General features: G+C 40.2%; 2 protein-coding genes across 5 annotated transcripts in view; one reads left to right on the top strand and one right to left on the bottom strand.

Moving 5' to 3' along the window:
* Positions 1-1300, top strand: part of DHX57 (DExH-box helicase 57) — a 56377-nt gene extending 55077 nt beyond the window's left edge. For all 3 annotated transcript variants that reach the window (XM_020913757.2, XM_020913755.2, XM_020913756.2), the window contains exon 24: positions 816-1300. In XM_020913757.2, the coding sequence (XP_020769416.2) occupies positions 816-959 (144 nt within the window). In that variant the 3' untranslated portion in view covers positions 960-1300. The remainder of the gene's footprint in view (positions 1-815) is intronic.
* An 11155-nt stretch (positions 1301-12455) lies between these two features.
* Positions 12456-16200, bottom strand: part of GEMIN6 (gem nuclear organelle associated protein 6) — a 45319-nt gene continuing 41574 nt past the window's right edge. For both annotated transcript variants that reach the window (XM_070477076.1, XM_070477082.1), the window contains exon 4: positions 12456-14081. In XM_070477076.1, the coding sequence (XP_070333177.1) occupies positions 13706-14081 (376 nt within the window). In that variant the 3' untranslated portion in view covers positions 12456-13705. The remainder of the gene's footprint in view (positions 14082-16200) is intronic.

Below are 16200 nucleotides of genomic sequence, written 5' to 3'. Positions count from 1 at the left end.
ACATGGGACAGTACAGGTCAGGAGGGCCAGGCAGGGTTGGTTTGATTCAACTGTTTAACGAGAAAAGCCTGACTGGCCCCTGGTATAGGATGGCTGTAGCTACTGCCTCATGTCCATGCAGCACATACTGCCCCAAAGTGGAGACGGAATGCTGCTTTCCTGAATGCACACCTCTTCTTCTAAACCAGTTCCTGTCACTGAAGAATGTCATGGCCTCTAAGGCCTGAATCCCCTGAACCGTTCACTCTGGTGCATGGCATGAGCCTATGTGATTAGATCAGAGTGTCTACTCCAGGGCCGCCACATGGTGGAGGAGGAGCCAGACAGATGTTGGTAAGACATCCACAGTGGCACTGCATCACACAAGCAATGTGGTGCTGCCTCGCACCCCACCTCCTCACCAACCAATGCATAAAAATTCCAAAGTTAAAGAGATTTTTTGGTTTAATGTCCACCATTTTTAATTCTCCATTTTCCTGATTCTCCTCTCGGAGCTAATTGTAAAAGCTGACCAAGCTTTAACATGCAGAACACCGCATAAAAGCCATTTCTGGATTTAATCTTTTCTTTGAGATGTGACAGAGGGGCCTTTTTATAATGGCCCCCCAGTTAGTACACTACAGAGCTGTATGTTCCTATAATTGCACCAAGAAACTTTAGAAGCACTTTTACAAGGAAAAAAGTGTTTCTTTCTCCCCCCGTGGAATTAATAGCAGAGACCTAGAACAATGATCATCACAACTGGAGAATTTCCTTTAACCACATTTCCTCCCCTGGTGGTCCAAGCACTGCTTACATTGCAACTTTCATTTTAGGTGGCTGAATTAGTAAAGGAACTTCGTTGTGAACTTGACCAGCTCCTCCAGGATAAGATAAAAAACCCAAGCATAGATCTGTGCACCTGTCCTCGAGGGTCACGGATCATCAGCATGATTGTGAAACTTGTCACCACACAGTAAAGACCTGTCGCGGCGAGTGCTCGCTCCTCGCCTGCTTGCTCAGCTGGGAACTGATACCAGCCCTTCTACATCCAGCTGCAGCGCGTGGGGGCTGCCCTGGGGAAGGAGCCCACCAGGGCAGGCTCTGCTGAGTCAGCTGCAGCCACGCACACCTTTGGGGCCATTTTCCAGACTGAGTATTGCTAACCAAGCAGTGGGCACTCCTGGCACAGTTGGGAGTGTCAATGTGAAACAGCTTAAAAACCAACTGCCTGTTTTTTTTTCTCTCTGACTGCCCTGGAATGAATGAAATGCATCTGATAACACAAAAGTGAACGTTTAATACAGTTGTTTTAATCTCTGTATTTTTTCCTGCTTTTTATTAGAGTGAGATAAGGGGGCATGAGGAGAAATACCAGTTGTTTTTTTTCTGTCATAAAAGCTCAACTGAGAGAAATCAGAACAGAGAAGGGAAAAAATCATGTGAGCAAGAAAAATTAGAACTTCATTTTCAGCCATAGGTCATTATGTAAACTTCATTTGTGAGGGATTTATTTTTACTCATTAAAATTCAGCTTAAAAAAAGTTGAGTTATTTGTTATTAAAATGTGAGCTGGTTTTATCAGTAACACTCTTATTCTTAAAAGCAGAACAACCTGGGTGTTTTCATTCTCTTTTGGGTTTTCCATTTATGAGTCTTACTCTGTCTTTTGAACTCGCTCGGATCTAAGGGCCACATGTCACATTACCGGAAGGGGAATTTTAATGGTATTCTCAGAACATAGTTGGCATGGTTCAGGTTCATGGAGAAAGTTGCCTTGCTAGTGTCAAATTTACAGCCATAAAAATACCTTCTATGAGAGTGCTTATTTTCAGTCACCACTTAGGTTAATGTGGCACTCGCATTTTGAAAAAAATATGAATACATTTACCTTGGCTAGATAGTTTTCAGTGTCCAAGAAGAAATGAGTGGAAGATGTATTCTTGTATGTGTAGCCCTCAGGTAGAGTTACTGCAGGTTTCCCACTACAGACAGAATTCACACTGACTCAACAAAAACACCTCAGTGAAGGATGTTCACCTTTCAAGCTATTATTTTAAGTTTGCAGGAAACCTCCTAGACTGTCCAAATGGTCACATATATCAGTGGTCCCCAACCTTTTTGGCACTAGGAACCAGTTTGATGGAAGACAACTTTTCCACAGACTTGACTGGGGGGAATGGTTTGGGGATGATTCAAGCATATCAGCCCCACCTTAGATCATCAGGAATTAAATCCTGGAGGTTGGGGGCCCCTGGCATATATGATATCACTTATGTATAATCTAAAAAAAAAAAGTGATTCAAACTTCTTTACAAAACAGAAATAGACTCACAAGCATAGAAAACTTATGGTTATCAAAGGGTATAGCAGGGTGGGAGGTAGAGAGATGGGAAAGAAATTAAGATTTTGGGATTAACATGTACATACTACTATGTATAAAATAGGTTAACAAGGACCTGCTGTATGGCACAGGGAACTATATTCAATATCTTGTAATAAAAAGAATGAAGAAGTATATTCAATATATGTATAACTGAATCACTTTGCTGTAATTTGAAACAATTAACTATATAAAAAAAAAAAAAAACCCATAAATCCTATTGATCTCTAGATGTGCCAGACTGAAAAAGTTTGGAAAGCCTTAACTGAAGGCATTCATAAGAAAATCCTCACCTCAAACTAAATTTCTTAAGCTCATCATTACAATTTTGAAATAAGAAATGAAATTGGATTCTTTGTGATTCAAGTCAGGATGCAGTAGTATCTCAAGGTGAAACTGGATTTCCAAGCACTAATAAGATGGTCAGCTTTTAATGTTAATTTTATGGAGAAGTCTGTAAATGATTTCTCAAATACTCGTTTTACAGGAATCTCATTTGGGAACAATATTAAATGAAATTCTTGCTACAAAATTAGGCCACACTGCTGTTTTGTCCAACATGGAAATAGCTCAACACTTCGGGATGTGGTCAGGTTGATAAAACATTAGCTTTGTCTTCTTCCTTTTGGAGTTCCATATCTGAATGTTACAACTCAAACTCCCTGACAAGTAATGAACTTTAGTCTTTATCCTCCCCATTCTGTTATCTGAGCAGTTTCCTATATCAAAGCATGCAGACTGGATCTGTAGACATGAAGATTTCTGTTTCTAGGCAATGGTGTGTAAATGTCCCTGAGAGGTTGTCATAAAATAAGACCTTGTGAAAGTGACTTATAGGCTAGGGTCTGGGGCTCTTTGCTGCAGTGCTTGCACCTAGGCAAACGTCTCCTGGAGCAACAAAATAACCAAAAAAAGAAAGAAAAAAAAAAATATATATATATATGTAAGGGACTAAAAATAACTACATAAATGGACAGTGGGGCAACTTATGAACAAGATACAAAAAGAGCAAAAACCCACACAGCACTGCCAAGGGTGTGTGGGCAGACCACCTACGCCATCCCTCTGGCCTAACCCCTGCATCCACCCCTGCCCTCACCCCATTTAAGGAGCCAGCTCACCCCTCCTCGGAGTGAGCAAGGGAACCTACTTGTTTCTGTTCCCTCCTGCTGCAGTAGGAGCCCCCAAAAGCCTTGCCCAAGTTTGGCCTCTTGTCAACTTCTACTGATTAAGGAGGCCAAGAACCCTAGTCAGTAACAAAAGTACTTTGTAAAATTAAAATACAGCAAATGTAAGCAAGTTAGGACTGAGGGTGTGATTTTCAGATGCAGCCCAGGCTGGCTCTGAGGGGATAGCACTCTGCTGTGGTCTCGGTTGCTGGACGAGAGCTCCTGAGTTTGGGCTTCACACTCTGAGGGTGTCTTATAGGGGTCACTCACTTATAGCGGTAACTACATAAATAATGGATTCCAGGGGGTTCCCAGGGACGGGAGAGTATGGTCACACTGCCATTATTATGCTTGAACAAGCCTGGGCAGAGGCTGCCTCTTTCCTCCTAAATCATGCTAGAATTAAGCATAATTTCTAGGGTTTATTTTCCCCCAAATGCAGGGAGATATTTGCTTAATATGTACAAGGTGAGCTATATTGTTTTCAGAAATTAGAGCTTGATTGTGAATCTGTGTCAGTCAATATTTGAGTGCCACGGTACAGAGTGCCTTAAACAATGAGTACAATTTTTTATCACTGCAATAGTTTCAGATCCTTCTAGAGTGACAGGCTTCATCCATGTCTAAAACTGCAATGACAGTGTGAACAGTTAACCACAATGGGTCATTAACACGGAGAAACTTTTTCTTGCCATTTCTAAGTTACCATTCAAAAGGTTTATCAAAAGCCTGGTCTTAAATATGACTTGCAGCCAGTCATTGATCCTTAAGGCGCTTTAAAATCTCTGTTTTCATAATTTGTTGCACCAAAGAGCAGAAAAGAGTTCTTTTGGGGAACTGAAGCTGTGTGTGTGAATCATTAGGAAAGAGTAGAATCAATGTTTCATAAATACACAGGACAGCAGCCCAAATGTGAACTGTTTCCCAGTTTGGCCTCTTTGCCCATCCATGCCCGACTTGAGCCACCCAGCTCTATTCCCAAATCAGTTCTAACCAGCTGCTTGGTAAACAAGCCAGAAAACAGTGCCCCAGTGAGATAGCTGGGAAGAGGATGCCTTGGAATGGACTGGGTTTTTTCACCTCTATTTCAGTGTTTTAGGAAAGAAACAAATGGCAGCAAAAGCCAGCACAAGAGGGGTTTGTTTGGAAAAGCAACTACTCAGGGGTGGCTTTGGAAATTCAGCCCAATCCCACAACTACCAACAGTGAGAAGCAGTGTTTAGGATGATGACCCTGACACGTTACAATATTGCTTAAAATGGCAAAGCATATAATAATCTAACATTTTCAACAGAAGCATTTCAAAATAGCGAAGTTTTTAAAAATTATTCCTTATGTAGAAAATGAAGTTACTGCTGCCTCCCTCCAACCTACCTTTTACCAAAAATGACCTGAAGGAGTTTTCTTTTATGTTCAATGATTTTAATCAAGAGACTATCCTTAGCTGTTTTTTCTACAACAATTAAAAGACAAGCTAACTTAACCAAAAAGACTCATTTACTTCATGAGACTCTGCTTTTAGTAAGTTTTGTCTCATTCCATTCTTGGGTTTCAAATGTGTAATTGAAAGGTTAACAGAAGAAAAAAAAAAAGGTTAACAGATACTTCTCTTGTAAGACTTTATTTGTCCAGAGAGATTGGTTAATTATAACAAATATATGTACAAAAACGAAAGAAGTTTCCTCATGGAAGAAAATGTAGTTTTTATTTTAAAATCTGTGGTTCTCAACTTGGGGCAATTTTGCTCACCAGGGGACACCTGGCAATATTTGGAGATGTCACATATGAAGGGGGAAAGAGTATCCTTGGCAACTAGTGGTTAAAAGCCAAGGATGCTGCTAAATATCCTACATGCACAGGACACCTGAACCAAAAAAAAAAAAAAAAAAAATCACCCATTCAAAATGCCAGTGCCAAGGTAAAGAAAACCATTCTAAACAAAATGAGATAGGTAACTGCTTATAAAGTCTATTAGTTATTAGTCAGAAAGTATGCCCATAGTTGTCTTTAAAAATGTAAATATACTTGGACTAACCAAAAGCAAAATCTCTGCCAAATCAACTCTAATAAACATGTACTGTGTGACTAGGAGCTTAAGAGTATATCATTAAAAATACATAGTACTTGAGAAATTGAGGTAAATGTATGTAAAAATGGCAAAGTCATGCACAGATAGGCAGGGATACTTTTCCTTTAAAAAGATGTTCTACCATAAAAAAATTTTTTTAAGTCATTTATTTTGAAAATGTGAAAAGTCAAGACATGCTTTTTGAAAATGTTATAGTTAATATAATTGTATGTGATACTAACACTGCTAACACTTTCCACTGCAAAAGTTAAGTTTTCATACTTAGGTCCACATTAAGGTGTTTAAAACACGAACACATGCACCCTTATCTTTCTGAACAGAGTCCAATCTAGTAGACTTTGGCCAATAAGCTAGAACACAAATTGGGTTAATAAAAGGGGGGCTGGGAGTATACAGCACTACAGGTGTGTGACTGTAAAATGTTTAAATCTAACATGAAGCCTAATCAGAACTATAATTTCTATGTTCAGTAATCCTCCTCCCATAGTTTGAGCCAGAAAAAAAAAAAATCAGTTTTGTCTTAGGACTTATTATTAGTAAGATGACCAGACTGAATGTCAAAAATGTGTTGTGTACTTTAAAAGACAGATGTCTTTACAGTCAGAGGCCGTGCTATACCATGGGCACCGAGGGACTACCCATGTGAGGGAACTAATCCACTAAGTACAGACCCAGCATTAAACAACTTGTAATTATAGACATTTCTCTTAATGCCACTCTTCTGTCTCTGAAATTCACCTGTGCTCTTTCCCATTTAAGCTCCAGCTGTCCCCATTATTTCTAGCCCATAAACCTTTATACTATCCTTTTCTACAGTAAGCATGGCTAAGACTGGATTAATCGAAGCATGCAATCTGATTAGTTAACAAGAAGGCCGATTGTCCACTTTATAACTGACGTGCTACATGGCTAATCTGAAACCCATACTGGGGTTACAGAAATTCCTCTCACATTTATACTCATAATTTCAATATAACCAATTTATTTTAATCAGGTACTATGGAATGTAAAATGGTGCAGTCATGTTGGAAAATAGTGTGACAGTTTCCTAAAATGTTAGTTGTCATGTAACCCAGCAACTCCACTCCTAGGTATTTCACCCAAGAAATATGAAAATATATGCCCACACACAGACTTGCCACAAATGTTCACAGCAACATTATTCATAACTGCCCCAAACTGGAAACAATCCAAATATCCAATAAGCAAAATATAAGTATATTCACAATGGAATATTATTCAGTAATAAAAAGAAGCCACTGATACAATACGGAGATCAAATTCAAGATTTAGGGGAATATTTTAATAAGTTGTGGTTCATCAACACATAGATATAGTCTTAAATATTATACAAGTGAGTCAAGTTATTTTTAAAAAATGTTTTATTTGGCTACTCCAGGTCTTAGTTGTGGCATGCAGGATCTCGTTCTCTAACCAAAGTAAATTTAAATGGAGCCAGTCGGACATAGGCTATATGTTATATGATTCCATTTAAAGGAAATATACCCCCCAAAATCAAATCTATACATACAGAAAGTAGATTAGTGATTGCCTGGGGTGGAGGGTGCGAATGGGAATCTACTGCAAATGAGACAGAGGGTCTTGTGGTGACAATGGAAATGTTTAAAAAATTAGATTGTGATGACGGCTGCACAACTCTGTAAATTTACCAAAATAAAGAATCACTGAATTATGCCTTGAGGTGGATGAATTTTATATGTTAATATCTCAATGAAGTTTTTAGAAATATATATGAAGATGCCTTTTATTACAAAAGAGAAAGTGACTTAACAGTGGAAAAATCTGACAGACACCACCTAACCAAGTAATCACAGTTAACATCACAAACATGGGCCAAATCAGCACAGTATGCCTCCTGATGCACTGAGAAGAATACACTGTCACCTCCAGGGCCTTCCTGTCCCAAAAATGCACACTGATATGGATCGCTGGGAAACAGACAAACCCAAATTGAGGGATATTGCACAAAATAACTGGCCAATATTCAAAAATGTCAATGTCATGAAAGTCAAAGAAAGATTGAGGAATTACTCCAGAGTAAAGGAAACTAAAGGGCATGATCCAAATAAAAAGTCTTTTTTTGATATAGTGAACACTGAGCAATAGGCAAAATCTAGATAATGTCTGTATTAAATTATACTACTGTATGAATATTAGTTTTGATAACTGTACCATGGTTAATAAAATGTTCTCACATTTCCATTGTATCCACAGTTTTAATTGCTCAGGAAGAAATGAACACATGCATAGAAAATGCAAATGTGGTAAGATGTTAACATTTGCTGGATAAAGGATATAGGACAGTTCTTTGTCCTGTTCTCGCATATTTTCTGTAACTCTAAAATAATGTCAAAATAAGTTAGAACCAATGCATGTACAATTAACAGTTGCTTATTAACATATTAATATACAGCCATGTGAGTAAAAATAAACACAAAGTTATGGTAAGGAGAATATGGGAGAAATAACTTTTTGAAAATGAAGATTTAAAGAAAAAAAATTAAGATATGATTCAAAGAGTACCCATACTGGAAACACATGGAAAAATGTTAATAAACACAAAGTAAAGCAACTGTAAAACACCATCTTATGTTCAGTCATAAAAATTAAACAAAATACTAATAGTCTAAGGGTGTAATGAAATGTGTATACACATTATTGTTCTTGTTGATGTCAAGTGGCACAGACTATTTAAAGAGCATTGTACTTTCATTTCTAAGCACTAGTTTTGGAGGTTTTTTTTAGCATCTGGCTGCACCCGGTCTTAGTTACGGCACACGGGATCTAGTTCCCTCACCAGGGATCGAACCTGTGCCCCCTGCACTGGAAGCACAGACCAACAGAGTAGCACTGCACCACCAGAAGTTCCCTCTAAGCACCAGCTGTTGATAACAGCAGTGAAGACGTGTGAAGACATTCTTTGCACCATGAACTACGATAGCAAAAAGAACAAATGTCAAAAGAAAATGTTTAGTAGGTTTTAGTCCATCAACACAGTACAATGTTGTCTTTAAATCATGAAAGCTACAGAAACAAAAAATAAATACGTTGTATGCAAAAGTAAAAAAGCATGTCTGATAACAGTATAATTTTTAATAAAGAAATCCTTTAATGTCTGAAAAACGAAAACCAGTGGTGTAACAATGAAGGCAGGACAAGCTGGAGGTGATGGATGTGTTTATGGCACAGACTGTGGTGATGGTTTCATGGCTATATGCTTATCTCTGACTCATCAAGCTGTATACATTAAATATGTCGTTTTTTGTATGTTATTCCTTCGTCAAAGTAGTTTTTTTTTTTAACCAATTGTATTTGGCAGTGAATGCAATTAAACACGTGTAAATATAGTCCTTCACTGCTCTGATTTCTCCCCAAATTTATAGTAATCCTTAGCTTTCACTCTAGCATTCTAGAATCTACTCCAAGAGGCATCATAAAACTTCTGGTTCTGAAAACAATTGTGAATGTTTAAAATTTCATTCATTTTATTGAAAACAATTCATGGGGGGGGTGTATTTCAGCTGTAACATTTAGGAGAGATTTAGGAAATCAAGTGAACAATGGATAGCAAGATACTGGGCAGAGGTTTGTATACAAGATCTTGATAGCAAGATACAGAGGAAAGTTTGCTCCAAGATCAAAAGCTACTCGAAGTCCTGAAAACCTTTTGTTCTGAAAAATATTCTTGACACCAGTTGTGTTCAAAGACTGCCCTGGAGCAGGCTTTGGGGAGGATCTCCCTCTGGGAATCTGGAACCAGGAGAGGGATGAGAAACAGGCGGCTTAAACTCTCAGGGGGAATTTGAGCTGAGGAACTGGCTGGCCCAACTCCCTAAGCAGGGAGGTTTCCATGGCAGGGCCAAATCACGTATCCTCAGGTTTGGCTCACAAGGTCAATTTTCAAACAAAGCAGAGGACTCAGCTGCCAAGAAAGTCTGCCCCCAGCTCATTAGTCTGACAGCAAATAAGTCTACCAACACCAGTGCACCTGCCCCTGGGCCAAGGTTCACTCCTGACCAACACTGTGGATAATTTCCTACATGTCTTTTTTTCAAAACCTCCCTCATTTTGTCAGAGTCCTTTCAACTTGTTCTTATTCCCCTTCCCCTATCCGATGCCCAAAGACATCTGAGGGTTTGAAGGGGAAAGGCTATGTGATAAATTTCACTTTTAGGATTCTGGAACTCCACAGTTGTGAGGGAAGGCCTTTCTGTTCCCCCAGGCTTCTAAACTGCTTTTGCAAGGGTAATCTGGGACAAGTAGCTACCACCATCTGGGAGTTTGTTACAAATGTAAGCTCCTGGCCCCCTACTAGGTCAGAATCCACTGCTGGGTCCTACTCCCAGCTGTGTTAGCAAGCCCTCCAGCTGATTCTGATGTTTGCAAAAGTACAAAAAGCACTTGGTTAAATCCTGTTAATATTAGACAATTATGCAGGAAAATAACTTAGCTGTGTTATCAAAGTGCTTTCAAAAACTCCCTAAAACCCAAGTAGTTTAAAGTATTTCTCCCAAAAGGCACAAGATTCCTTTTGTACGGATGGGACATAAGCCCTCCCTGACCCCTGGCAGACCATGCTAGTTCAAGGCTCTCCTGGGGCAAGCTTTTCTGTAAACGGCCATATTTTTCTGTAAATACAATCCGTATCATTTCTGTCAATACTCAACTCTGCCACTGTGGTTCAACAACAGCCACAGACAATACACAAAGTGGTGGGTATGGCTGTGCTCCAATAAAACTTCAATAAACAGAGGCAGCGGGCTGGATTCTGCTGAGTGCCTGAAGTGTGCTAACCCATTCTTGGGTTCTAGCCCGATGCGGGAACCCTGGAGTCATTGCAGACATTCCCCTGGAAAGTTCCAGTTGGGCTGCATCTACAGGCCTGCAAGGCTTTCAGGTGCCAAGTCAGTCCAGAGGGGGAGACCAGAAACAGTGACATAGATATCATTGGTTTTAGATGGGGGAGCTTACACACCTGAAGAAAAGTCCTGGAGCAACAACCCATCACGTGGCAGACAAAAAAGTTGGCGAGCAGGACAGTGGTGGTGGCGGCGGTCTTCGCAGGAGGGAAAGACTACCTTTTACAGGGGGAATTGACATCACATTGGCTCAGTTACCAGGGAAACCAGCAGCTGAGACCCATCCCTTACAGCCCCTCAGGTTAACAACCATCATGAGGGCAGATGTTTCCCTTTAATAAACTAGCAGGTGGAGCCATTCTGGCCCAAGGATTAGAACACTCACTGGCTGGGGCAAGGGTGAGCACATTTGTTCCAACACAGTGTAGGTGCAGCAGGGACTCATCAAGCAGAGGATGTACAGACAGCAAAAGAGCAGCCATCCCGAGTGACCTGGCCATACACTTCACAACCCTTACCCTCTTAAGTCTGCCCCTCTTATGTGCTATTCCTGGGGTCAGGTATGTAGAGGTGCACTGCCACCCAATACAACAAGTGCAATACAGACAACAGCAGCTGAAGAGTATCAACAGTGTAAGACGTGGGTAAACTTGGAGCCAGGCACTTACTGGGTCCATTTTTCATGGAGGTCCCGAGGAGGACATCTTCCTGTAGACCCAGCAATCAAATTCTTTTCACAAAGAGGCCACTGATGCCTCCCAATCTGTGAGCAGACTAGTGTGAAACGCAAGATGTTTAAAAGGCACGATACAGGGGAAATCGCGACCATCAGCCAAATCTACCCTCATCCCACCCAGCTACCCTCAGTCCCCACAGACTGTGCCAAATACAGGCAAGGTGGTAGAATAGATTGTAAGGTTAATATAATAAATGGTGCCTTCCTCCAGTAAGGGCCTGAGACCTTAGTAGTCTCAGGTGGGGCAGGTGTAAAACAGGTGAAATCTGTCCTTTCTAATCCTATTCCCCACAGGGGACTTACCCAAACCGCAGGGGACTTACCCAAACCACAGGGGACTTACCTGCCAATTCCAGAGCCATTTCTTTTATAATACACTCCTGAGGGCAGAAATTATGGCAAGCGCAAAAGTGAGTTATTGTCCTGACCGGTAGTCGACAATGGTCCCTTTGGGGGTAAACAGTTGAACTCGGATGGTGCTGACTAGTTGCCTCTGGGTTAACACGGCATAAGCACTGGCACAATTGTTCCTGGGATGTTCAGTTACAGTTCCTAGGCTGGAGTTAGCCTCCTGGGCCCATAAGTAGAGATATTTCCTATCTTGGTTGTTGAAGTAATCCACTCATCCTTACAACTAACCTGGCCGCCGTGGGGTCATAGGGTGGGTAGAAATGCCAGGGTGTCATTTTCACTAGCCCATATCTGAACTTTATGGCCAGTGGATTCCTTGGCCACTATTATGTCCACAGGGGTGCTGTATGTCATGCACAGCTGTTCTAGATCCTAAATAGTGGTTTTTTGCATTGCTCAACAACTTGAGTAGGCCTTTTATAATGTCTCTCACCTGTTACAATAAATACTTCATAGACTACATATAATTGCTGTTCAAGCACACTGCATCACTGCATTGTCCCTTCCGTAGCTGGGAGCAGAAGCTCAAGGGTACTGTGATTATTCTGTCATTGCACAGACCTGAACCAAACTCTTCCAGGTAACTGGCCATGTCCAATTCCAATTCATATCCTAAGTTAATATCCCTAAAGCCTGTAATTGTTTAGGGGTGGTGGGTTAGGGGTATGCTTGTCCTTTGTAGGTAGTTCAGATCCTTGTGTTGTGTCTATGTTCACCAGCCATCCCCCTGCAGTCAAGTCAGGTGAGCCACGGGCACAGGACTGCTCTATAAACTGTTAAGAGACTGAGTTTAACAGGATATCATCAATGCAATAAAAGACAGAAACCATCTTTCATGGGTAATCAACTGCCACAGGGCTCCACATGCTAGTGGACGGCCACCCTGAGATTCCACCTGACCCCCGACAACTATTCATTCCCCGTCCTTACATCTCAGTGGTCACACGAGTACCCTTAGCCTCCTGGCTGTTTTATGAATTGTTGGGCTACAAGCCTTGTGGATGTCCAGCCTTGGGACCAGAAAGAGCCCAGAGACAGCAACAAAGACATTAACAGCTTATTGGACACAGGGATCTTACATGTCCGAAGCACTGTCCCAGAGCCACACCTCCACCGTGTGTGGCGGATAGTGGGCGTAACCTGGCGGCAGTCCTCACTTACCTGGCAGGGAGGAGGCTACCATTTATTCAAGAATTGACGTCAGGTTGCCTCATTAGTTACCAGGGAAACCAGACGCTGAGACCGGTCCCTTACAGCCCCTCAGCAGCCAGAATACTAGTCACACTTTCCTTTTTCCTCAGATGTATTAGCCAGTGTTCACTTTTAAGACTTTGAGAGTTACAAGGCTTATGTGTTAAGATTTTACCAAAACTTTCATGTTTCAACCAAAAAAGGCATATATTTTAACTCAAAAGCTGTTTCATCATTATGCTAAAAAAAAATTTTTTTTAACAGACATTTTTAAAAAAGACACATCTAGGGACTTCCCTAGTGGTCCAGTGGTTAAGATTCCACACTTCCAATGCAGGGGGTGACAGTTCAATCCCTGGGTGGGGAACTAAGATCCCACACATCATGAAACCACCAAAAAAAAAAAAAACACCACCACCAAAAAAAAAAAAACCTCTATGCCTGTAGTGATAGTTGCACAACACTGTAAATACATCAAAAGTCACTGAACTGTGCAAGTAAAGCTAGTGAATTGTATGGTATGTTAACTATAACTCAATAAAAATTAAAAAAAAAAAAGACACATCTAGTTAGAATAAGCAGTGTTAACAAGACTATGATTTTACCTTAGCATTTTATATTGAATCTAACATGTTGCATCTTTTCCAAATACATTTCTTGCCTAACAGAAATGGAGGTGTATTTCCATCAAAAGAAGAGATTCTTGTAATTCTGTTGTCCCCAAGTTAATTTTGTCTGAGATGTCATCCTTCCCCAGTTCACTTATTAGTACCAATAATGCCCATCTTTGATTTTACCTAAAACAACAAAGAACTTTCAAAAACATGAAATCTTATTTCAATCAGTGCATCCACAGTTCTTAGCCTCTCATTGGGGAGCTTCCAGATATCCTTGAATAAGATCCTGAACACGTGACAAAATAATCTCATTAGAACTGTTGCAATTTTCTGGACCATATGGTGGGTCTATGGTCAAGACCCCAGCCACACAAAGAGTCTTTCGTGAATCTCTTTGTTCAGTGATGGGGATGTGATTCTTCTCCAGCCATTTCTTCAGGCTGTTCTTCCTCTTTTCCAGATCCTCAGGGCTGTATGCTTTGCAGTCTCCAGACATGAACAGATGCATCAGCTTCTCTCTCACGCTATGGTCCCCTTCATTCACAATTTCAACAGTCTGTACAGCATGTCCCATAATTCCAGTCACAGACATGCTGCCATCTTCAAGGAAGTTCACGAGGACAATACTTTGGAGGAAAAGTAAGTTCAGAGCACAGTTGTAAAAGAAAAACCTAAAGGCCCATAAAACTAGGGAAGCAATGAAATGAAGGCATCAACCCCATCAGGTCACTAGAACAATAGGGAATGTTCTCTGTTTTAAATTAATATTTGCACCACCAAATGTTTTCACTTGTTCCATCTGAATTCTCTGAGGGTCCTAAACATCTAAACCTTTTGTCCAGCTAATCATTGTGGGATGTAGTTAAAGCATTACTTTAAAAGTTATGAATGTTTTAATATGTATTAGGAGAGAAGAGAGGGTACAGATTTAACTTTTAAAGTTAGGAAACAACTGAATAACTCCCCTTCAGAGCAGACCAAAGAAAATAACACAGCACAAAATTAATGAAACAGAAAACAAAAGAGTCAAGTCAGTAAGAGGATCATCAAAGCCAAAAGCTGGTTCTTTGAAAAGTGTATATAAATTTCAGAAAACTCAGGCAAGATTAATAAAAAGAGAAAGAAGGCACACATAAATAGTATTAGGAATAAGGTAGCAAAAATTAATAGTATAAAATATTAAAAACGTTTAAACCAGTAATTTTGACACTTAGAAAACTTCCTAGAAAATATGAATTTCTACTACTGACTCAAAAAGAGAGAGACAGGATGTAAGTAGCCCTATAACCTTAAAAAAAAAAAAAAAAAACCTGCAGCAGGATCCTCTATGACCCACATCCCAGAATTTTAGAAACAAAAGCAAAAATAAACAAATGGGACCTAATGAAACTTAAAAGCTTTTGCACAACAAAGGAAACTATAAGCAAGGTGAAAAGACAGCCCTCAGATTGGGAGAAAATAGCAAACGAAGCAACAGACAAAGGATTAATCTCAAAAATATACAAGCAACTCCTCCAGCTCAACTCCAGAAAAATAAATGACCCAATCAAAAAATGGGCCAAAGAACTAAACAGACATTTCTCCAAGGAAGACATACAGATGGCAAAAAAAACACATGAAAAGATGCTCAACATCACTCATTATCAGAGAAATGCAAATCAAAACCACAATGAGGTACCATTACACGCCAGTCAGGATGGCTGCTATCCAAAAGTCTACAAGCAATAAATGCTGGAGAGGGTGTGGAGAAAAGGGAACCCTCTTACACTGTTGGTGGGAATGCAAATGAGTACAGCCACTATGGAAAACAGTGTGGAGATTTCTTAAAAAGCGGGAAATAGAACTGCCATGTGACCCAGCAATCCCACTTCTGGGCATACACACCAAGGAAACCAGATCTGAAAGAGACACATGCACCCCAATGTTCATCGCAGCACTGTTTATAATAGCCAGGACATGGAAGCAACCTAGATGCCCATCAGCAGATGAATGGATGAGGAAGCTGTGGTACATATACACCATGGAATATTACTCAGCCATTAAAAAGAATTCATTTGAATCAGTTCTAATGAGATGGATGAAACTGGAGCCCATTATACAGAGCAAAGTAAGCCAGAAAGATAAAGACCATTACAGTATACTAACACATATATATGGAATTTAGAAAGATGGTAATGATAACCCTATATGCAAAACAGAAAAAGAGACTCAGATATATAGAACAGAATTGTGGACTCTGTGGGAGAAGGCGAGGGTGGGATGTTTCAAGAGAACAGCATCGAAACATGTATATTATCTAGGGTGAAACAGATCACCAGCCCAGGTTGGATGCATGAGACAAGTGCTCGGGCCTGGTGCACTGGGAAGACCCAGAGGGATCAGGTGGAGAGGGAGGTGGGGGGGGGACCGGGATGGGGAATACATGTAAATCCATGGCTAATTCATTTCAATGTATGACAAAAACCACTGCAATGTTGTAAAGTAATTAGCCTCCAACTAATAAAAATAAATGGAATAAATAAATAAATAAAATTAAAAAAAAAAAAAAAAAAACTGAAATAACCAGTTTAAAATCTTCCCATGATGGGGGTGGGGGTTGGGGGGTGGAGTTGGCAGGGGTTGAGAGGGGGAAAGGCCCAATTTTACCACAAAATTCTATAAAATTTTCAAGAATCAAACATTTCCAATCCAACCAACCCAATTCTCCTAAGGACTATAAAAGGGAGATTATGCCATAACTCATTT

The sequence above is a fragment of the Odocoileus virginianus genome, chromosome 2, assembly GCF_023699985.2.
Source record: "Odocoileus virginianus isolate 20LAN1187 ecotype Illinois chromosome 2, Ovbor_1.2, whole genome shotgun sequence".
Taxonomy (NCBI): domain Eukaryota; kingdom Metazoa; phylum Chordata; class Mammalia; order Artiodactyla; family Cervidae; genus Odocoileus; species Odocoileus virginianus.
The sequence above is the reverse complement of the archived record's forward strand: the minus strand, read 5'-3'. Positions and strand labels throughout refer to the sequence as shown.